The sequence below is a fragment of the Vigna angularis genome, chromosome 4 (assembly GCF_016808095.1).
Source record: "Vigna angularis cultivar LongXiaoDou No.4 chromosome 4, ASM1680809v1, whole genome shotgun sequence".
Taxonomy (NCBI): domain Eukaryota; kingdom Viridiplantae; phylum Streptophyta; class Magnoliopsida; order Fabales; family Fabaceae; genus Vigna; species Vigna angularis.
The window spans coordinates 9,085,231-9,110,371 of record NC_068973.1 but is presented as its reverse complement, the minus strand read 5'-3'; the positions used below and the strand labels follow the sequence as shown (position 1 = coordinate 9,110,371).

Sequence of the window (25,141 nt, the reverse complement as noted above, 5' to 3'; positions counted from 1 at the left end):
CATGTTCGTCGAAAAAGTAATTTGTGCTAAACTTGGTTTGGTTTGGTTGTTCGTATGTAGTCCCACATTGGATGATATATATATATAGAGAAAACACAATGAAATAAAAACACAAGTGTTAGTTTGATTTTAAAGCTTTTAGAATATTTTATATTATTCTGTTTAGCTGTTATTATGATATTAGCTCGTACTTTAAAATAGTAAACACTTTTCCACCAATTTTAGTAATACCTTAACAATATTCTAAAAAAATACACCAAATTAACAACTCTTTTGATATAATAATATCTTTTGATAATATGATAATATATATATTAGAATTGTAAGTTAAAAAAATAAAGTAAATTCAGTTAAGATATCATTACTTTGTAATTTAGGTGTTTTTTGTAATGTTCTCAACATATTACTAGTTTTTTTTGTTGTAGAAAATTTACATTTTTATGTTTCAATAAGTTACACGAAATAACATGTAATTCTTATTGTGTTTACTTTTTTTAAAAAAATATTGTATTTTTAAATTGTTTTTATTTTTATTTAACCGTGGTTTTCAAAATTAAAACAACTTTGATTACCTTTTTATTATTCATATCCTTATTTTTTTTATCTAATTTCTTTATTAGCCTCCTTATATGTATATATTATATAATTATTATAATGTATAAATAAAAATGATGAAACAGAAAATCTTATAAATATTTTATTAGAGTGAAAAGAATATTTTACATTTATTTATTTCTTTAAAAAAAATCTTAACCGAAACTTAATCTGGAATGAAGGGACTATCTCCTTTTCCAATATAATATAATCTCACATACAAGATTTTTCAAATATTTCTTTTAAGGTTATCAATATACTAAATTAATATTCATTACTAATAATTTTTAAAATTTTCTTATCTCTAAAAAAGCAAAAAAAATCTAAAATTATAAAAACTTTAGTAACAAAAGGATAAGTTGATTGAGTTAACACATGAGCTATGACGGAAACAATTTTAAAAGTGAAAAATTAATAATTACATAAATTTAATTTAATTTTGATGTTACATCAAATACTTTTTGTTATTATTATCCATATACTTGAATAATTTTTTGCTTTTATTTATAATAATGATGATGATAACACAAAATAACTTAATTTATCAGGAATAAGAAGTGGTTAATTTATGTTCTAAAATTTTAAAATGATTCCTATCATCATTAGTATCCTTCTCCCGAACTTATAAAAACCGATTTCCTTCTAATTTTCATGTGAACAACAAGCAGAGTCGATAAGAGATTTGAGATAATTAGTTTAGTACTTTTTATAAAATAAATAAATAAATTTCATAATTGTATTATAAATATAATTATATAATTTAGATAAATATTTTATATTGTAGTTTTAATACCGTATATAGTTTTTCTTTTAGAAAAAAAATATTTGAGTATCATAAAATTAAAAACAATTTACTAAATTTTTTACAATACAATGAATATTATAACAGTTTAAACCATAAAAAATAAATATATAATGTAACATTCCAAAAATACAGTATAAAATCATATACGAGAATAATCACATATTAATAATATTACAGATCAGTTCTACACATAACGAGATACTATTATGGTCGAACGGCCTTTGGCCTTACATAATAGCAGGGAATTAAAACCGCACACTGGCTACAACTAGACCGAAAGGTTTACAAAATAAACTTATAACGAACGGTCTTACAAAAGATAAAGCCAACAACTGACCGAACGTTCCTAAGGTTCGGCCTTCAATTTCATCTCTTCCAATGCTTCTTCCAACAACTCATCTCCTTCTGCTCACATCCACACGGATGATCATTGCAACAGAACAACAACCGAACGCACAACACATACAAAATAATAAATAGGGTAAGCTTATGTAATTTAATTGATTCAATAAAAACATACATTGTTCGTGATTAAATCAAACAACAACCAAATCATAATTCATACATCATGGCATACAACGACCGACCACTTGACTCTGACTGTCTGAACTGTATGAATCCTGTGTAGCTACAACGTTTGTGCACCCGGGTGATGTAGTAACTAGGATACCCTCAACAGTTGTCACCCGAAGTTAATCCGTTCCGTCCAAGTTAACCTTATGGACTAGGACCTCCTGCCATTCTCACACATGACTTACTCCTCTCTACGTGAGAATGAGTAATCATGAAATATCAGGATAAACGCCCGCTAAGCTTTGCCCACATTCATACTTTACCAATCAATAACCACTTTCTGAGATATTCCTCCCTGGAATACTCTTTCATAACCAAACTATTTCATTCACATCACATTTCAAATTCTCTTATACTTCATCATCAATACATTCCACTGAAATAAGATCACACTTTCTCATCCTAGCACAAGTTTGAATGGAATAACACATTTTAGAAACTAACGTGACCGAGCGCTATTTATGAATTTATCTACTTCAATAAACAGACCCTTAAGAGTTCAAACCGGACGCCACGAAGCCTAGGCCGAGTACTAAGACTCTGGGCCGAACACCTTTTAAAGACCAAAACTGTTTGACACCAACTACTAATAACTGATGAGATACTATGAAGAAACGAACGCTATTGAGTTTGGCTGACAATTCTTATTTTAAAAACGGTAATAATAGATTACTGAAACGAGATCGAACGCTTGGTTTAAGACCGAGCCCTGTAGAAACCGTACACTATTGAACGAGCGTTGGTCCAAGACCAAGTACTTATCAGGAACGAGCGCTACTGAGACCGAACGCTTGGTCCAAGGCCGAGCACTACTAAACTTATAAAATGAATGAATATATATATATATATATATATATATATATATATATATATATATATATATATATATATATATATATATATATATATACACTTGCCCACACTTATTTTTAATAAAAAATAACGATAACATCTACGACTTTAAGTAGTATAATATACATTAACTAAACTGTTTAGGAAACCTAAAGGAGAACTACACTTAGGCCGAACGCTCATTTACGTATATCTAATATTATAAAACGATCTTCATGAACGAAATTCTCTCAAGAAGAAGAATTTAGTATAGACGGACGCTCAAAGGAAAACTGAACGGCTAATACTGACTCTCGGTCACAGTTTACCTATTTCTACAGAGTATTACAGAATGACTCTTAGACAATATCCCTAAAGCATGAGAAATCAGTTAAGACTATGCACTTCCATGAAGAATCGAACGATCACGAATGATGCTCGACCATACTACAACATTTACTCAGAATACTACAGTTTGAAGATCACACCATTTAACAATCGTTCATCCACACATCCAAACATGAAGTAACATGCATATTTCATACTCATCAAATACTCAAACAAAGTATCATACAAACATACAAACGTTTAAAACAAAATCTTAATCAAATTATATAAGCTTCCCTTACCTCTAGACGTAACCGAACGCTCACAGATGCAGAATAGAGCTCACCACTACCAAAGACTTTAACGTTCGACAGTCACGTTTTAGGAATACTGAACCAAACAGAAGACCAGAAATACTCAGAATAATACGATTCGCTCAGGCGACCAGAAATATGGGTTTTCATGCGAAAAGAACGAACGTGCTAAGGAGAAAGTAACTCACTGGCTTAGAACCACAACCCGATCGGTTTAAACAAAAGCTCTTGACGCCAGGAGAGTTTAAACGGTGCCTGAGAGGTGATCGGAAGAGGAAAAATGAGATTTTCTTAGAGAGAAGATGAAGGAGATTTAGAGAGAAGGAGGAGGAAATGGTTTCAGCAGTTTGGAGAAGAAAGAAAGCATGCAGGAAAGTGGCACGACATTTGAAATTTGGCATTAAATATTGCCATCACTTAAAACCGAATGACCACGCAGCCACTTGTTTTGCACTAACTGAAACTCTGACTCTCTCTCCTTGACACTTGATTCCCACTACTTGGGATTTTTAGTGGGTTTTAATGGATTCTGACATATAAATTATATTTTTATTTTAAAATTTATTATTTTTATTTTTATTATTATTTATTGTTGTTTTGTTTATTGTTATTATTATTATTGTTATTATTATTTTGTTTTCTATACATTAATTATTGAAATTTAATTTACAAACAAATATTAAAATTAGACAAAAAAATTTATTAATATTAATTGATTAAATTATTAACTTTTTAACTTATTAATATCTTATGTTTGAGAAAAAAAATTATTATACAATATTTAATTTTGATATTACTATCTGGTTTACCTTCAAAAGTTTAATATTTATAATATATATATATATATATATAGATATATAGATATAGATATTCTTATTAGTAATAAATTGATTTGGAAGTATAGTAAACAGATAAAGGACTTCAAAAATATAAGTTGTGTATTATAGGTTTTATTGAGTTATTTGTGATAAACTTGTATTATGTGACTAATACTAATGAAAGTAGAAGCAGTTATCCACATTATTATGAGATAATAGAAAACCTATTATCGCAATAAAACAAGGTTTATTGTAACAAAATTGTATAAACAAAAATGGGATATCCAAATTGATACCTTTCATCTATAAGTATACATAGATTATCTGACTATTAATAACCGTGATTCATTGACTTTCATTTTATAAAATTTTGGTTAGGTTGTTAAAAAAATACTTATGTGAATTAATATTTAATGATCATATGATGGCAAATGGGAACGTAGTAAGATAGAAATTAAAAAAATTGTTGATTAAATAGTGTTATTTTAATTTATAATATTTTGTATTATTATATTGTCCATAAAGATGGTAATCGAGAGAATGATGAGGAAGTAATAAAGGATGGTCAGTTTTATATTTTCCACTAATTGAATTAGTTAAGTATTTGCTTTTAAATTTAAATGATAAAAAAAAATTAGATGACAAAGAATGTGATGCACTATTTCTCATCTAGTTAATTCTTTAAATGAAAATCGTTGATAATGTATTCTTAATTTGAAAATTAATAATAAAATAAAAGTGTAATGTTTATACTAGCTACTAATGAAATAAATTTGTTTAGCATAAGTACTAACATTAGATTATGGTCCATTTTATTATAATCTATATTTTACTTTCGGATTTGTAAATGAAATCAAGTGAATTTGAAAATGATAGAAAGGTTTATCTCAATTTGATGATTGATGATTTAAAATTGTTATGGCGTGAGAGAACTGACGTGTTTTTCTACAAGAATTTTCATATGTATCTCTTGCTATTTCATACAACTATTTATTTTTTTAAAATGTGTAACTTGTTGGATTATAGTGTAAAAGATAGTAGAGTATGCCCTCTATGAGTAAAATATATCATATGAGCATTTGAGACATAATAGCAACACAAAATACGTTTGAGATTGAAGATTTTTAAATATATATATATATATATATATATATATATATATATATATATATATATATATATATATATATATATATGTATATATGTATATATATATATATATATGTATATATATATACGTATATATGTATATATGTATATATATATATATATATATTAAATATTTTAATTTACGAAAGACTACCTAATAATAAAAATGAATAGGGATGGTTTAAAAAGAAATATGATATTAGGATTAATAAATAAAACAACCATTAATTTATAGTCACTTTTCAACTATAACTAGGGCTAGCCTTTAATAGAGAGGGTAAAAAAATTCATATGTGATGATATTGAATAAATATTTTTAATAAATAACTATAAGTAATGGATATTGATATTTAATTATTTATTTGTTGATTGTATCTTATCGGTTAATAATTATTAGTGATTTTCTGTTTAAGTATTTTTTAAATTTAATTAATTAAAATAAAACTATTAGGAAAAAAAATATTAATAATGAAAGAATGGTTTAAAATTTTATTTCACATATTTTTATTTTTTTTCATTTAGAGTTGAAGTTATTTTTTAAAACATTAATTGTTTTGCAATTTATATTTTTTATTTAGATTTATACTTAAAAAAATTAAAATTATTTACGGATATTTATATATATATATGAATATACACGTATGAGAAAAATTCATGAATATTTTTTAATAATGGGATAATTTTTTTTCAGAATTGAAAACATAGGAACCATAATTTTAGTCGTTAGTGCGATATAAATATTTTGAGACACCGTCGTTCACATTACAATTATAGATATTTTAAAATTTTTCCAACATAAATATTGATATTGAAGACTTGAAAAATAACAAACTTATCTATATTATTCTTCATTGGTAGAAGATAGATTTTCGGCCTTACCAACCTCAACTATAATAAACTTGTAAATATAAATATATTCATTGGAGTAATTCATCATTTTCTATATTAAAAATAGTCAATCTTATGTCTTTCAGTTGAATACAATCATATTAAGAAATAACATAACTAGCCGTGCAATCAGAGAAGAGATGCTCTGCATATTCCAAATTCTTAATAATAATTAATAACATATTAATAATATTTTTTTCCTTTTTATGTATACAACGTCTCAACGATGAAAATATCTCACAAATATAAATCATCTGAAAATCTAAATAAAGCAAAAAATTTACAAAAGTTGGATTCTGGATGTACCAAAATTACAAGCAGGAAATTACTTTATATAATAAATATAACAAAGATTTCTCTATTTACTGTAGGTAAAATTTGTACACTTTGTTCTTAATATTATCTTAAGTCACACTAATAAATATAAGAAAAATAAACTAACACGTGACTTCTGCCTGTAAAAGAAAAATAATTGTTTATATCATATTAATTAAGATAAAGTGTTTAGAATATTTAATTATATATAATTAATCTTTTAATTATAATAGAATTTTTATATAATGTATTCTAAATAATATATTTAATTTTATATTTAACAAAAAAATCACATCAAATAAAAAATAAAAAATTATATATATATATATATATATATATATATATATATATATATATATATATATATATATATATATATATATATATAATCTTGTGAAATCAATATGCTAAAAGAAAAATAAAATATTTTAACATATTTTTTGACAATATTTTGACACAATACATATGTTATTTTTTTTACTGGTTAATCATTTATTTATTATGGTACTGATTACTTTAAACTCAATAAAAATTACTGTATCAAAATATTATCAAAAAATTTGTGCTGACGTGTAATTACATGAAAAACTAACAAAATCCTGTACAGGCAGAGTATGAAACTATGACAAGGTGTCAAATGGCTGAGCCGCACGTGCAACTTTGATGAAGACATCTTCCAATGTGGTGTCAGCTAAACCCCATGCTGAAACGGTGAAGCTTCTTTTTGCAGTCTCAACTGCTTTGAATACATCTGCTATTTTAACATCCTCCTTTGGTAGCTCAAACTTTTGTGTACCAGAGATATGGTAGATCTTGTTAGCATTTGGGGAAAGCCTTCGCACCAAATTCTCTACAGCCTTTTCATCATCCACAGATGTTGTCATTGTGAACACGTAGGTTCCTCCATACCTACCTTTCAACTGTCGTAAACCAACAAGTATAAAAAATGTCACTTGGGAGCCACAAAAAGTTAACATAGCAAATGCATGTTGGATTTCCAATGATTATTAAACAATGTTACCTCCTTTGGGTTTCCTATGCACTGCAAGCTTCCATCTACAAATATTCCCAATCGATCGCATAGGACTTCTGCCTCTTCCATGGAATGTGCTGAAAAGAGTATGCAAACAAAGATTTTATTAATCTATTTCTTCTAGAAAGACACCGCGTCCATGATGTTTAAAACCAAAACGAAACAAGCTTGTATATGTTCTTAGAAGAGTGAGATTACTGGTAAGAATGATTGCACGATCTTGTTTTGCGCGCTTGACAACATTCCATAAGTTGTTTCTTGATGCAGGGTCTAATCCAGTACTTGGTTCATCCATATAAACAACCTTATAAAAATAAAACATTTACTGTAAGAAAACATAACAAGAATAATTTAGAGGAAAGATAAGAAATTGATTTAGTGAAACAGATTGAATGGGAAAGAACGCTACCTTAGGATCTCCAATCAATGAAATTGCGACACTAAGCCTCCTTTTCATTCCTCCGCTGTACTTTCCAGCTTTTTTATCTGCAACTCCTCCATAAAAAAGGTTTACACTTTTCAACGATTCTTCCACTGCCTGCATCAATAGATTGGAAGTTAAAATTACCCAGGTCTTGTCTTTACAGCTAAATAAATGTTAAGAGAAAATGTTTCAGTTTGTATCTACACCACACTGCAGCTAAGACCTCTAAATATCTATACCCGTTTAACAAATGAATAATTAAGGGGGGGAATGAGCATAAAACTAATAAGATAACACTGGCAGGATGTTCAATTCCCTTTAAAATTGACAAAATAATAGTACTCTTCAGATGTTTAATACACTTATGTCATCCAAACATAATACACAAGAACTGTATATCACTAAGAATGACCAAAATATGATTTTGTCACATAAGAATTGTATGTTTCTTTCTTTGCTCCAACTATGATGCAAGATATTCTAAGTCCCAACATTCTCTGCAATCACAATCTCAAGGAAACTTACTTCTGTCAAGGCTGAACCCTTAAGATTTTTAAGTCTGCCATAAAAGAGTAGATGCTCTCTTCCTGTCAGGGATTCCCAAAGCAAACTAAAATAATAAAAGAAAAATAGATATAAAATTTCTTAACTATTACAAATTTAATTTAATATTACATTAAAAAACATAAATAGGAATAAATTTCAGCTTACTCATGTTGTGGGCATACACCCATGCTAGTATATATTCCATCCATATGAGTTCTTATGTCAAGACCTTCAACAAATGCTGTACCAGAGGTTGGCTTCGTGAGACCAATCATCTGTAAGCAATACATGCTGGTTAGTTGAGGAGCAAACCACCAGCAAACGAAAAAAAAAAAAGACTCATGGCATAGTAAACGGATTTCAGAGAAAAACAATCAGATACATACTTTTATGTCTAAACTCACAAATCTCTAAGCATCAAGAAATTGGCAATCATAGAAAAAGATATACTATTTTCAAAGTATTTTTATGTCTAAATAGATTTTTCAGATTCAGCTTAAATTTAAAGAGGAAGGAAGGGATAGGGAAAGAAACGTAAGGAAGTTTCCAAAAACGTTTATTGCTGATAAATCAAATTTAACTAACCATATTGATAAAAGAAGTCTTCCCAGCACCATTGGGACCAAGCATACCAAAGCATTCTCCTTGAGGCAAAGCAAGGGACAACCCCCTCACCGCAAGTTTCTCAGGGTTACCATCTCTCCCCGGGTAGACCTTTCTCAGGTCGTCACATACAATTGCTTGATTGATGGTCGGTTCAAGTAGCAGGTTCTCCACCCTCTCCCTCTGAAGAGAGAAAAAGGGAAAAAAAATTAACTAAGGTAAAAAAGGCTATGCACAGACAGCATAGAACTGTATTATATAGTCATATAATCATAAGTTATCTTTGTTAATTTTTTCATTAATTACTTTAAAAGTCATACTATGGATTATTTCTGTTGAGTTGTGACAACGCAAAACTGTTTTACACTATGAATGCATAATCATTGACTCCACTAAATACAATAAAATGTGGAAGAATAAAGAAACTAGTGATATGTCTTCCAATAAAAATATAATGTTCAGATTCAGAGTACAGGTACGAACTAACATAAGTCTAAAGCTGTAATGATTACTGGACGAGTGCACTACTAGTATTACTGAGATGGCATCATCACATCAATTTCCGAAACCAGCTAGGGAAATCCTCCTACGGAAGGATATTAGGTTTCTTGATTTCTAAAAGAAACTACTAATGAGTAAATGTATTCAATGCAAACAAAAATTTACCTCTTGAGTGACATCAGGTTTCTCCATCTGAACAAAAACCTTGGATTTCTGCCTTCGGATACTAGGCTTCCGAAAAGATGAATCAGGCTTTTTCTGAAATCTTTTAAAGAAAAAAAGAGGACTTTTTCTGCTTCCGGTTGACAAAAGTTGATCGATATAATAGGCAAAGGAAAGCACCAAAATCCACTCCACAAACATTATAATTAAGACCTCCTTCATGCCATTTTCGCTATCGCTCAGATCGCCCCAGCGCATACCATCAGTCCCCAAAGCGTCACCATTAAAGGAATATTGCGAAAACTCATATAGCCCACGATATAAAGCAAACCCAGGATACAGCTCCATAACAATGATCCACCCTCCTGAAAATAAATAAACAGACCAGAATGAAGGTTAGAAAGATGATAGCAACGAAATCTACTTGGATATAAATTCTAATCAGAATGATCATGTTAATCCATTCTTTTCATTTGATAAAGAATCTAAACCTTAATTCCCTACTCATACCATTTATCCTTGTGTATCAATTCAGAAAAACATGCAGAAACATAACACTCGTCATGTCCAAAACAAACTTATCATAGACGGTCCGACTTTAAATAATTATTTTAAAAAATCAACATATTTATCTTACATGATAATGTGTGATTGGATGACTGCATAACCTTTGTTCTCATTAATAGTTTGGGGTTTTAAAATATCACAGATTTTTTACAAATCAATAGAGGCTACAAGTGTCCTTTGACATGAAATTCAACTGAAACATGTTTTTAGCCACTAGAATATGCTTAACATAATTAGGGAACACTGTTCAAATTTATTTCATTTTTCTATTTTTTTTAGTATATTAGGACTAAGGATTGAATTTAAAAGAACAGACAACGAAGAAAATGAACGGAAAACATAATAGAAAATGAAGAAAAATAAAGTTGTAAGTTTGTGAAGACTTAATTGATATAATATATTCAAAAAATAATTATAAAATGATACATTTATAAAATAATTAAACTATCCATAATATTAAAAATTAATTTTAATTAATATAATTTTATTATTATTTTATGAATTTGTTTTTATATTATTATTATATTTTTAAAAAAATTTAATAATAATAATAATAATGACAATAATGCTCATTTTATAGTTAAGGAGTCGGACTTAGAGAGTTAAAAATGAGGGAAATTCAAATTGTTGTCGACTTATGCCTTACACATTTAAACATGCCTTCTAAGGGGGCGGGGATGAACTTAATTTAAATCCTAACAAGACTCCTCTAACTATTTACAACCCTACACCACCATTTTGCACTATAAGGACCAAATCCAACTTCAAATATCTTAGTCTACTTAAACCGAATACAAATTCAAAGTATTGTGAAAAACAGAGTATCGCAAAAGTTAACTCTGCAGTTTAGTTCCTCGTTAAGAACGTGGGACTCCACTTCCGCAAGTCATGCGGATCTTTCTCCTTGGATAAAGGGGGCGTTAATCTCCTCCAGACTGTGACCAAGCCTTCTCTACACTTATAAATAGTTGTCTATGTTGGGAAACATCGGTACTTGTTCCCTCCTCTGTGAACCCCAAAATGGACACTATGCGGAAGCGTAAAATGAAAGCGTAAATGAAAGTGTAGAAGTAGGGAAAAATAACACCGGAAATTTTAACGTGGAAAATCCTCTCGGAAAAAACCACGAGACCTAGTCTAGAAAATTATCTCCACTATGAAAGTAGGATTACAGTGTTTCTCTCACTCTCTGAGGATCTCTATAAATATCTCACCCTCTCGGATGGTATACAAAACTCTCACACTCTCTACTTTTCCTCTTCTTCACCGTGGCTTCACTTCTCTCACGATGGTTTGTGTTTTTGCTTCTATGTTGGTTCCTCTCTTCTTTGCTTGCTTCTTCCTTTTATAGAAGAACTTCACACAAAACACCAAACAACAAAGCTTAAAACATGGAGTAAAGCATGGAGTAAAACATGGAGTAAACCATGGAGCAAAACATGCAAAAACATTGACCCTTAATTTAGGGTGTGGGACCCATTTATGTTTATCCAACAAAACTCCCCCATAAACTTAAATGGATCTTCTTTCCCATCTTTGCATCTTGACTTAGTTGAAAAAAGGCACTACGACACTAGCACCTTCACAACAATCTTCAACCTTCTTGGTTGGTATTGACTTAGTCATCATATCAGACCAATTCAAGTCTGTATAGATTTTCTCTATCTTCAATTTCTTCTCATCCAACGCTTCTCGTATCCAATGATACCGCACGTTGATGTGCTTCGAGCGTGAATGGAACATGGGGTTCTTGGTCAGATGAATGGTACTTTGATTATCACAATTCACCACATAATCATCTTGATCATGTCCTAATTCACTTAGGAAATTCTTCATCCATAGCATCTCTTTAAAGGCTTCAGTCACCGCTACATACTCTGCTTCAGCAGTAGACAATGTCACACATTTTTGTAGCTTTGACTGCCAAGAAACAGCTCCCCCTGCAAAAGTAATCAGATAACCTGATGTTGACTTCCTTGAATCGACATCTCCAGCCATGTCTGAGTCTGAATATCCGATTAGCTTTAGATCTCCATTACCAAAACACAAGCTTCTTTTGGCAGATCCTCTTAGATACCTCAGTATCCACTTAACAGCTTCCCAATGCTCTTTTCCTGGATTTGACAGGAATCTGCTCACAACTCCTACAGCATAGCCAATATCTGGCCTTGTACAAACCATTGCATACATAAGGCTACCCACGGCAGAAGAGTAGGATACCTTGCTCATTTCTTCTTTTTCTTCTTCATTCTTTGGACATTGCGACTTGCTAAGTTTGAAATGTCCAGCAATTGGAACACGAGCAGATTTGGCATTGTGCATGTTGAATATTTTGAGAATCTTCTCAATGTAATCTTCTTGAGATATCCATAGCATTCTTCTAGAACGATCTCTGGAGATTTTCATTCCAAGTATCTTCTTTACTGCACCCAGGTCTTTCATGGCAAAAGACTTACTCAATGCCTTCTTGAGAGCAGCTATTTTAATTTTGTCCTTCCCTACAATCAACATATCATCAACATACAAGAGAAGTATGATGGACTCACCATTTTCATAATGCTTCACAAACACACAATGGTCTGCGGAGGTCTTCTTGAAATTATGTTGGATCATGAAGGAATCAAATTTCTTATACCATTGTCTTGGAGCTTGCTTCAGACCATAGAGGCTTTTCTTCAGACGACACACTAAGTGTTCTTTGTCTGGTTCTTCAAAACCCTCTGGTTGCTTCATGTAAATTTCTTCCTCTAGGTCTCCATGTAAGAATGTTGTCTTGACGTCCAGTTGTTCAATCTCCAAGTCTAGTGTTACTGCCAAACCGAGAATCGCTCTAATGGATGTCATCTTCACCACTGGAGAAAATATTTCTTCATGTAAATTTCTTCCTCTAGGTCTCCATGTAAGAATGTTGTCTTGACGTCCAGTTGTTCAATCTCCAAGTCTAGTGTTACTGCCAAACCGAGAATCGCTCTAATGGATGTCATCTTCACCACTGGAGAAAATATTTCGTCGAAGTCTATTCCTTTCTTCTGGTTGCACCCCTTCACGACGATTTGTGCTTTGTACCTTGGGCTTGGGTTGTTCTCTTCATTCTTGAGCTTGAACACCCATTTGTTCTACAATGCTCTTCTTTCTTTTGGTAATTCTACCAAATCATAAGTCTGATTTTCCTTTAAGGATTGCATCTCTTCTTCCATGGCTTGCAACCATTTGTCTTTGTCTTCCGTCTCCATTGCTTCTACAAAGCTTTGAGGTTCACCTTCATCAGTAAAATTAACATATTCATATGAAAAATACCTTTTTGACGGTTGCTTCTGCCTTGTTGATCGTCTCAATTGGGGTTCTTGCGGAGCATCCTCAATTGGTTGATCTTCTTCCGTCAGATTAGGTTGATCAGGTTCTTCAGCCATTTCATCAAGTTGTAACTCCTGATCTGTCTCAGCTTGTCGAGTCTCTCCCCCTAAGTTGTTCATGACAATAGGGCTTTGATCACTTATCACCTTAAGTGTTGGTTTATCCACTTTCTTGATGTCTTGGATCGTCTGATCTTCAAAGAACACCACATCTTTGCTTCGAACAATCTTTCTGTTTGCAGGATCCCATAATCTGAAACCAAATTCATCTCTTGGAGAACCAAGGTATATGCACTCTTTCGCTTTAGCATCGAGCTTTGCTCTTTCATCTTTCAGAATGTGAACTGATGCCTTACATCCGAAGACTCTCAAGTTGCGATATGAGGCATTTTTACCAGACCATACTTCTTCTGGAATCTTTCCATTTAATGGTCTTGAAGGTGATAAGTTGATTAAATCAGCTGTTGTCACCACTACCTCCCCCCAGAATGACTTGGGAAGTTTTGCGTGAGACAACATGCTCCTGACCTTCTCGGCAATCGTTCTGTTGAATCTTTCAGCTACACCATTCATCTGAGGTGTCTTGGGAGGTACTTTCTCATGTTTGATCCCATGAGTCTTGCAATAGTGCTCGAATGGACCTCTATACTCTCCACCATTATCGCTTCTCAGACATTTCAACTTTCTACCAGTTTCACGTTCAACTAAGGCGTGAAACTCCTTGAAGATTCGTAGAACTTCATCTTTTCTCTTCAATGGATAGACCCACAATTTTCTAGAGTGATCATCAATGAAGGTAACAAAATATTGAGCACCACCAAGGGACTTTTCAGATGTTGAACAAACATCTGAGTGTACAAGATCCAAAATATGCTCTTTTCTTCTTCCATTTTCAGATCTACGGAAGGACACTCTACGCTGCTTACCTGCTAGGCAGTCTTCACATAATTCAAGTGGTTGTCCTTTTATACTCTGGAGATGATCTTTCGTAAGGATCTCTAATCCTTTTTCGCTCATGTGGCCTAGTCTTTTATGCCACAACTCCTTACTTTCTTCTTGAGCAACATTCGTCTCTCCTTTGTATATTTTTCCTTGCATGCAGTACAAGGAGCCTTCCTTCTTGCCTCGAGCAACAATCATGCTTCCTCGGCTAAGTTTCCATTTTTCATCTCCAAACTGGTTGTTCATTCCAGCATCATCTAGCTTGCCAACTGAGATAAGGTTTAGACGCATCTCTGGTACATGTCTTACCTCTTTCAGCACAAGTTTGTTTCCATTTTCTGTTGTCAAAGTCACTTCTCCTATGCCCACAATTTTGCTTGTGACATGATTTCCCATCTTCACTGTTCCAAAATCTCCCTTTTGATAGGATGAGAAGAATCCCTCATGAGGAGTAACATGGAAAGATGCTCCGGTATCTACTATCCAAGTGCAGTCATCAAAAGCAATGTTTAGATAGTTTACCTCAGTGATAAGGAACACATTCTCATCATTTGATACCACCACTGTTGTGGTCTTTTCCTCCAACTTCTTTTTGGGATCTACCATATCAGGGTGTACAGTTCCATTCTTCTGATCTCTCTTCAGGAATCTACATTCTGGCTTCTTGTGACCATCTTTTCCACAATAAAAGCATGTCAGACCTTTGGAACGAGACTTAAATCTTCCTCGTGACTTTTCACGTTTTGCTTTGCTTCTGTTTTCACTCCTTCCTCTATTCTCAACAACATTGGCTTATGAGTGACTACTCGATCCCCTTTCTTTCCTTCTGGATTCTTCATTCAGTAAACTGTCTGTGATGTCCAGACTGAGCTTTCCATCTGGTGTTGAGTTACTGAAAGTGACCACCAATGTGTCCCAGCTCTCAGGTAGAGAACTAAGGAGTAAAAGAGCCTGTAATTCATCATCAATTTTCATATCTGCTTTCATTAACTGGTTCACAATACCTTTGAAGGTGTTGAGATGCTCGATCATATTCTGGTCGTCAGAGTACTCCAACTTTACGAGTCATCTGACTAGGTGAGCTTTGTTCCTCGGAGTCTTCTTTTGAATCATAGATTCAAGCTTTGTCCATAACTCATACGCATCGGTATAAGTCGATACATGCTCAAACAAGCTTTTGTCGATGTATTTCCGAATCATAGCCACTGTTTTACGATTCAGAATCTCCCAATCTTTTTCGGTCTTCCCTTCCGGAATTTCCTGATTTGTGATCGGCTCATACAAATCCTTGCAGTATAGATGATCTTCCATCATCGGCTTCCAGTAGGAATAGTTATCCGCAGTTAGCTTGAACATGTCTCCTTCCATCTTGAGTTTTACAGGATTCTGACTTTTTCGAACTGGTAGCTCTGATACCACTGTTGGGAAACAGCGGTACTTGTTCCCTCCTCTGTGAACCCCAAAATGGGCACTATGCGGAAGCGTAAAATGAAAGCATAAATGAAAGTGTAGGAGTAGGGAAAAATAACACCGGAAATTTTAACGTGGAAAATCCTCTCGGAAAAAACCACGAGACCTAGTCTAGAAAATTATCTCCACTATGAAAGTAGGATTACAGTGTTTCTCTCACTCTCTGAGGATCTCTATAAATATCTCACCCTCTCGGATGGTATACAAAACTCTCACACTCACAAAAACACACACTCTCTACTTTTCCTCTTCTTCACCGTGGCTTCACTTCTCTCACGATGGTTTGTGTTTTTGCTTCTATGTTGGTTCCTCTCTTCTTTCCTTGCTTCTTCCTTTTATAGAAGAACTTCACACAAAACACCAAACAACAAAGCTTAAAACATGGAGTAAAGCATGGAGTAAAACATGGAGTAAACCATGGAGCAAAACATGCAAAAACATTGACCCTTAATTTAGGGTGTGGGACCCATTTATGTTTATCCAACAGTCTAAGGCTTCCTTCGAAAAACACACTTTTACCATTTCATTCTTCTCTCTCTTATCCTTTTTTTCTCCCTTCTTACTTTTATTATCTTGGGTTTAGTTATCTTTTTAGAGTTTATTGCTAACTTTAAGATTTTCGAAAAACTTGAGAAGGTTATTGTATTTTGGGAGACTTGCAATACACATATAAGTCTTCAAAGGCAGTGAACATATGTAACTTAGGAAGTCCAGTTTACTCTTGTTTTCATCAGTTTTTACAACAATCTTAAGCACGTCATGGCTATCGGGATGAACAATAACAACAACTCTACTCTAGAAAAGTCAAATAATGTTTGTGGAACCTTTCTTGAATATCTCAAAAGTCCAAGACACTGTTAAGGAGTGTGCTATTATAGTGCCTAGGGCATTATATGCTAAAGCATGTGTGAAAGAACACAACTTGGCTCCAAAAAGATAGGAGAAAAAACCTTATCACAAGTATAAAGTTAATTCTAAAAATCTTTGTGGTTGTTTCCAAAATAAATCTTGTGACTAATATGAGCAAATGGGTGGTAGACTTTGGTATCTTAATGATTCCAAGACAACTCATATTCTAAGAGAAGAGAAAGTTCTTCTAAAGCTCATATCTGGGAAGACTTTAGCCTTAACTGATGTGCTACATGTGTCACTAATCAGAGTTAATATAATCTCCTAGCATTGCTAGGAAAATTTGAGGTTAAAGTGTCATTCGAATGTGATAAAATCGTTATGACAAAAAAATAATGTTTTGTAGGAAAAGGATATTGTGATCAAGGCACTATTGTACTTAATATTTCTAAAATTATTAATGAATCTAATTCTAATTCTTTTGTGTATACTTTTGATTCGTATGATGTATGGCATGTTGTATTAGAATATGTGAATTCCTCGTATTTTATGAAATTTCAACGACTAAGATTAATAAATATGCATGATAAACAAAGTAAGAAGTGTGATATATGTGTAGAATCTAAATTAACAAAGAAAATTTGTTACTCTGTCAAATTGAATTGTTATGGCTAATTCATATTGATCTAGCTTATTTAAAACAAATCATAGCTAGAGGTGCAAAAACTTATTTTATAATGTTTATAAATGATTATACTAGTTGAACGTCAAACTGAATTGTTACGACTAATTCATATTAATCTAGCTTATTTAAAACAAACCACGGTTAGATATGATAAAACTTATTTTGTAATGTTTATAGATGATTATATTGTAGAACGTAAAACTAAATAAGACCAATATATACTGATCTAGTTGATTTAAAACAAACCACGGCTAAAGGTGGTAAAACTTGTTTTGTAACGTTTATAGATGTTTATTCTAGATACACAAAATGTACTTGATCAAATATAAGAATGAAGCATTTGATATGTTTTTAACTTATAAGACAAAAGTAGAAGTCAATTGAATAAGAAAATTAAGAGGATTAAATCACATAAGGGTGGTGGATATGTATTATTTAATGACTATTGTGTTAAAGGAGGTATTATACATGAAGTAACCCTACCGTACCACCTCAATCTAATAGAGTAGCTGAGAGAAAAAATAAAACTCTTAAAGAAATGATGAACGTCATGCTAATTAGTTCTAGTGCACTTGATAACCTTTGGAGAGAAGTTCTTCTTACTACATGTTTTTTTACAAAATAGGACACCTCATAAGAAAATTGGTAAAACTCCCTGTGAGTTATGAAGAGGTTATCAACCTAATCTTAAATACCTAAGAGTGTAGGGTGCCTACCTAAGTAAATGTTACTTGATCCTAAGAAAAGGAAAATAGACTCTAAAACCTCTTATTGTATTTAGGCTATGCAAAACATAGTGTTGCCTATAGATTTTTTGTTCTTAAAAGTGATGTAATTGAACATAATATTATAGTGGAGAGAAAAAATGTTAAGTTATTTGAACATATATTTCCTTTAAAGGTTAATGAGATACTTAAACAACTTATAGATACTAATAGTGGTGCCATGTGTGATGATTTGAGAAGAAGTAAAAGACAGAAGAAGGAAACTTCTTCCGAAGATGACTTTTGTACTTATTTAATTGAGAATGATCCAACAAGCTTTTCAGAAGCTACAAGTGCTCCTGATACAAGATATTGGAATAAGGCCATTAGGAATAAAATTGAATCAATTGAGAAAAATAATACTTGGACCTTAATAGACTTGCCTAAAAGAGCAAAACCTATTGGTTGTAAGTGGATTTTTTAAAACAAGCATCACCCTGATGGATCCATATAGAAGCATAAGGCAAGATTAGTAGTAAAAGGTTTTATCTAGGATCTAAATTTGAAATGAAAGATATGGGTGAAGTCACTTTAATTTTAGGTGTTATAATCATAAGCAAGGGAGATAGTATATTACTATCCCAAGAAATACATTGAGAAACTTCTCAAGAAGTTTGGATATTATGACTTGGAATTACTGAGTATCCCTTATGATGTTAACTCTAAATTAAAGAAAAATAGAGGAGAATATATTTCTCAAGCTGAGTATGCCTAGATAATTGGAAGCTTACTGCATCCAATGAGCTTTTCTAGACCTAATATTACGTTTACAGTATGTAGACTGAGTAGGTACACTCAATGTCCTAATTAGGAACATTGGGATGCACTTGCAAGACTTATGAGATACTTAAGAGGTTCAATGGATTATACCATTGAATATAGTAGATTTCCTGTTGTACTAGAAAAGTATAGTGATGCTAGCTAAATCTCTTATTCAAATGAGACAAAATCCACTACTAACTATGCATTCACACTCAGAGGTGGTGCGATTACATGAAGATTAACCAGACTAACAATTATTGCAAGATCAACAATGGAATATGAGTTTGTTGCTCTCAAAATGACAGGTAATAAAGCTGAGTGGTTGAAAAACTTATTAGTAAACATTCCATTAGGAATGAAGTCATCCTCATCTATATCAATTCATTGCGATTTCCAAACAACATATACAATTGAAACATAATTTGGTGAAATAGCACCTATAGAGTAGAACAATTTCCATTGACTATGTGAAGTCAAAACAGAATCTAGCAGATCTCTAACAAAACCCTTAGAAAGAAATATGATTTAGAAACATCGAAGGGAATGAAACTTAAGTCACTTGGAAACAAACAAGTGATGGTAACACAATCTTTATGATTAGAGATTTCATGAATAAGATTCATATAAGTAAAATTAAGTCACTTGTTAGCACTAAATTAATTTTAAATCAATTATGTTCATTCCTATGGTGTGTGTATGAAAGTGTTAAAGACTGCATTATTGAAATTCTATGTGGTGTAAGGATTTTGGTTAGACAAAGTTTTTAATGATTTTCACATCCTTTATGGGTGGTCTATGATTTGCAACATACACTTGATGAAATTACCTATATGAATGTCGAGTGCAATGAGATCTTGGCAAGATCTCTTGAGTACTCATGAATATCAAGCACATGCATGGCCTAGTAAGCGCAACACAACAACAACAACAAGAATTGTCAGGGTGTATTATGATTGATAAAGCACTAACACACTAAGTGTTTTTAGTTCATATAGCTTGCTGCATCAACTACATTGTGTGTTAAGTTTCAAGTCTAAGACTGATTCATATAGCTTTCTATACCAGTTTTGATACATTACATCTTATGTGAGACCTAATATTTTCTTCTTTCTATCTTCTGCAATATATGGGGATTGTGAAAAGTATTGCAAAAGATGACTCTGCAATTTGGTTCCTCCTTATATGAGAAAATAAAACTCTAAAAGTGTTTTTCCTTTCCTCCCATTTGATTTGAGCTTTGCTCCACTCACCATGTGCATAACGAATTATCAAACAAAACTTCATGGATGCAGGTCTTTTGCCACAAATAACAAGCCTCTTCTTCTTGAACATTGGACTCAACTTCCGCAAGTCATGCGGCTCTTTCTCCTTGGATAATGAGGGCGTTAGTCAGCTTGTGACCAAGCCTTCTTTACACCTATAAATAGGTGTCTAAGGCTTCCTTCGAAAACCACATTTTCACGCTTTCATTCTTCTCTTTCGTTCTTTCATTATCTTTTCTCTTTTCTTTAATTATTCTAGGTTTAGTTATTTACTCTTTTTAGAGTTTTTTTCTAGTTATGAGATCCTTAGAAAATTTGTAAAATTCTTATTGTATCCTAGAAAATTTACGAAACATACAGCAAATAAGTTCTTAAGGGTAGTAAATATACACGTCTCAAGAAGTCTAGTTTATTCGTGTTTTTGTCTGTTTTTATAACACAAAGATCCTACACTATTTGACTTAAATACAATTCTTTTTATACCAACATTTTAGAATATGGTATAATATATGTCAATACTTTAGAATAGCCATACTAAAATTTATGTCCAGAACCAAATGAATGATCCAAGATGCTTACAAATTTTTTATCAGTTTTTACTTACTTGGAAATGATGTGTCTTGAACAAAAAATTGGAAAAGAAAGCCAGCTAATAGCCCAGTCCCAAACACACCTATATATGCAATTACTGCAATTACAACAAAAAAAATAGTCAGTAATCCGATCAGATAGAAGAAAATACTAATTCAACAACATAGCATATAATCATCAAACCTGTAGCTGTTTTAACATTTGAAAACACGGAAGCCAATAAAAAAGCCAGTGCAATTTGTAAATTTATATAGATGAAATAAAACACGAATTGGATGCTGTAGTCATTCATTGTGAAGAAATTCAACCCTGAAAAAAACCACGCAGTAGTATCAAAGAGAAACGGAATAAACGACAGAAAGAAAATAGTCACACTGGTTGCATTCTTACCTATGAGTGAGCCAAATATCACAAAACACAGCATGTAGACAATTGATAAGGCCAGAAAATAACCATACGAAATCATCCAATATGGCCCATCACCAAGACCATGCATTTTCATCATGATTCTTAATCTTTGTTGCTTCTCATATACAAGCGATGTCAAGGCAATCTACATCAATAAATGAACAAGTTTAAAAAACACATTATAGAAAACAAATTCTTCTGTATTGACATAACAGATATCGGATAAACTGTTGCCTTTAAATCATGTTTTTTTCTTAGTGCACCAATTCTTGTCCAAAAGAAGAGGCTTTACATGATTACACTCATACCAAAATGATAACAAATTTTAGCCAGATAGAAACTCATTCTGTAATCCATGTCAGTTATTTCCTCATGAGCTAAATTCTATAGGTACGAACAAGTTCATTGTAAATATATTTCTTCATATATTTATCTACTTACAGGGAAAAGTTGCAGGATAACCCATGTAAAGAACAGACCACCCAAAAGAGAAGCCAAATCAAATTTAATTGGGGTTGAAGGTTTTGGCATTTCCTTTACAAACTCAAAAAACATTTTGGTACCAGGTCCCAACAGAAACTGCAGATAGGCGTCTGATACCTGCGATTGCATTTGATAATAGATGTCAGTCCTATGACAATATATCATATGCCAACAAATAGAGACACGAATGTTATTAAAATGAAAAGTAGGAAAATGCAAACAGAGCAAATTTCAATCATACAGTTTGAAATCTAAAATACCACAATTGAATACTACATGGATGTCATGATAATTGCTTTTAATTCATCCATTTGAATTACGAATTTGAAATGCATGGAGAAATTATACTGCAAGTAGCGTGAAGTTGTTTCATATACTGAGACATAATTTTCTGTTAAAATATGTTACATCAATCACAGGTAATAGCATAGAGGATGGACATTGGAAAACAAAATTTAGATTCTTACCAAATTAACAGAACGAGGAATACGCGCCAATGCAATTTCAGTAGAACCAGTGTCGTTTTTGTAGGTGGAGTTGTACCATATGCTGACATTAAACATTCTCCCATTTGAATTCAAAAAATCATAACCTGTCAAAAGAATATAAAGATAAGTATTGCTTTTAACACTTAAGTGAAATAAAATATAACTATATACCAACCTGCAGCTATCTCTTGGATTTGTTCCTCTAGGTTACTTTTCCGATAACCTCTATATAGCTCATTGTTCACTTCAGAAGCACTATTACGCCATAAACGTAAGCCCTCGGCGCATACTAACTCTACATCCAGCCGAAAACAAAATTTTGAATTAGTAAAAAGAATTTTAAACAAGACATGCAAGCCTTGAGCATACCCAGAAAAGAAAAAGACACGCATACTAAACGCAAACGTATTCAAAATCATTTGGGAGCACTTCTTGGGCTCAAGATAATTATCATTACAAGTATTTGAGAAAAGCATCCAAAGGTTGCAATTATACATTGCCAATAAAAGGATGTCTCGTACCTTGTTCTCTGCTAATTGCTGCGGATAGCTCAAAAGAAATGGAAAATGTAGAGTTCTGCGTGCACTGACTTTGAAGATAATAAATAGGTTGATCCGAAAAGAAAGCAGGTTCCAGAAAATTGGTGTTTTCTGTATATGAGGCTGATCCCTATATTTTGAAGACAAAATGAAATTACATATAAATAAATAATGCTTACACACGAACAATGTATAAACGTTTCATGGTGTTACCCAAGTATAAATCATTATTTACGTCAACTCTTTTGATTTTTATAATACTAATAATAATTTATGATTGGTAAATAGTTCAAAAGTTTACATCAATAATGCACGTCTATTAAATTCAATAAACACTAAATTACCTTTTTTTTGTCAATTTTTTAAAAATTTCTTTACTTCTTCTCACATTTCCTAAAATATATGCAATGTGACCCTTTTTATTTGTTTTCTCATAAAGGTGATTAGTTAGCGGGAAACAGATTAACCATATGTTTTACACTTAGAAAATCACGTTAAATAATCTGGTACCTATAAATTTTTAATAACACATTTAATCCTATAAATTTACAAAACTAAACAATCGATCTAACATAATATTTCATCTAATTACAACCAGAAAATCTTAACTATGTCAAAATTTAATGCTAAACATGACTCTTAACATTTTATATGAATGAATAACAAACGTTTGTAATCCTCTAAGGAAAGGTCAACACTTTCTGTTAAAAATCATGAAAAAGTATTAATATCGAAATAAAATTGTTTCATTTTAAAATAATGAAGGACTAAATGTGTCATCAAATTTTTACATAAAATAACAAATTCACTAAACAATAGAGACGAAAAATTGATTTAAGCCAAAGTTAATAAAAACAGCAACTCACAGCGACATTTGCTGCCAAACTAGCCATAACAGCAGAGCTGTTTATAGCAGTGAAGGAACTTGGGATCATATTCCCAGATATAACTACAAAAGAGAAAAGGAAGAGTTAGTTAAGTAAGAAAAAAGAATGAAATATAATTCAATAATTCATAATTTTACTTTCTCCAAAAGACTGATTTGTCCCAGTGAAGAGCATAGTGACAGGACAGGAGCCATTCCTCCTGCAGGAGGCGTTTGGATAATCGTTAAAGGGAAAATTGTCCGTTCTCACAGCTCGGTACTGCGGAGCCGGCACCTGCAACAGAGGAGACCATTCTGGAGGATTTGGAATGGCGCAGGTTGTCACTTGGTCCAAATCCGAATGCTCAATCCCGCACTCCTCCTCCACACACGTGTCCCCTTCTCTCCTCACACACTCGCACCCACACTTGTTCTCTGCCTTGTCCAATTGAGAATCCACCAGGCGTTGAAGCAGAACCAGCAACAGACACAACAGGAACGGGAACATGATGAGTCGAACGTTTGTTTTAACATTTCGCTTCTGAAAAATATGAAAACCACACCTCAATAACAGAAACTCGTAATGAATAATGCACGTTTGGCTCTGCGACTCAAACCAAACCGAAACTACTTCAATCAGCTTCTAAACGTGCTTCTCAAACTCTAATAATCAAATCAAACACGCAGAAAAAGTTACCTGAAACGTTAAATTCTTTCTAAGGAGAGCGTTTGCTTGAGTCCAGAAGCTCGCAGGTTCGTTTGCCATGCTTCTGCTAAAGTTGCCTGAGTCCTGAAACGTTAAATTCTTTAAACGGACGGTGTTTTATATTATATATTATATAATGTTGCGCAGTTTGACCGTTTTGTCCCTGAATCTTGATGTTATTTTCAACAATGGTGTTTTTGTGGAGTGTGAATGCGAAAATCTTTTAAGGCGGGTGAATTTTTTTCTTCCGGATATGCCCTTGGTTAAATGACTAGAGTGTCCTCTTTTATGAATGTTGACTATTTTATGGAAAGCATTTTCTGTGACCTTTCCCATGGTGGACTTTTTCTGTAACGTTGAAATCCACCTGTTCCGTTTTTACTTGGCGCGTTTTTCCCATGGGCACGTAAACTAACGTCAAAAAGAACTGTTGACAATATATATATAATGGGCAAATGTCCTTCTATATGTGTAAAAAGAGTAATACAAAAGCTAACAACGCTCTTTTTAATATTTTATATTAT

At 32.3% G+C, this 25,141-nt stretch overlaps 1 protein-coding gene across 1 annotated transcript; it reads right to left on the bottom strand.

Moving 5' to 3' along the window:
* Positions 1 to 7,129: 7,129 nt before the first annotated feature.
* LOC108343863 (ABC transporter A family member 7) lies at positions 7,130 to 24,730 on the bottom strand. Its single transcript, XM_017582278.2, has 18 exons — positions 24,609 to 24,730; positions 24,071 to 24,452; positions 23,913 to 23,995; positions 23,029 to 23,176; positions 22,683 to 22,802; positions 22,487 to 22,611; positions 21,978 to 22,136; positions 21,519 to 21,681; positions 21,312 to 21,437; positions 21,142 to 21,225; positions 9,887 to 10,248; positions 9,203 to 9,403; positions 8,783 to 8,892; positions 8,597 to 8,681; positions 8,057 to 8,185; positions 7,846 to 7,951; positions 7,636 to 7,724; positions 7,130 to 7,534 (listed from the first exon to the last, which is right to left on the bottom strand). Exons 1-18 carry the CDS (start codon positions 24,675 to 24,677, stop codon positions 7,235 to 7,237), a joined length of 2,841 nt encoding a protein of 946 aa, XP_017437767.1. The 5' UTR covers positions 24,678 to 24,730; the 3' UTR covers positions 7,130 to 7,234.
* Positions 24,731 to 25,141: the final 411 nt, after the last annotated feature.

Excerpts from the sequence above, each read along its gene's own strand:
- LOC108343863 (XM_017582278.2), bottom strand. The coding sequence starts at position 24,677 with ATGGCAAACGAACCTGCGAGCTTCTGGACTCAAGCAAACGCTCTCCTT. Across the intron at positions 22,137-22,486 it reads TTCCTCGTTCTGTTAATTTG|GTATCAGACGCCTATCTGCA; the intron begins GTAAGAATCTAA and ends ATGCAATCGCAG. Across the intron at positions 7,535-7,635 it reads GCATAGGAAACCCAAAGGAG|TTGAAAGGTAGGTATGGAGG; the intron begins GTAACATTGTTT and ends GGTTTACGACAG.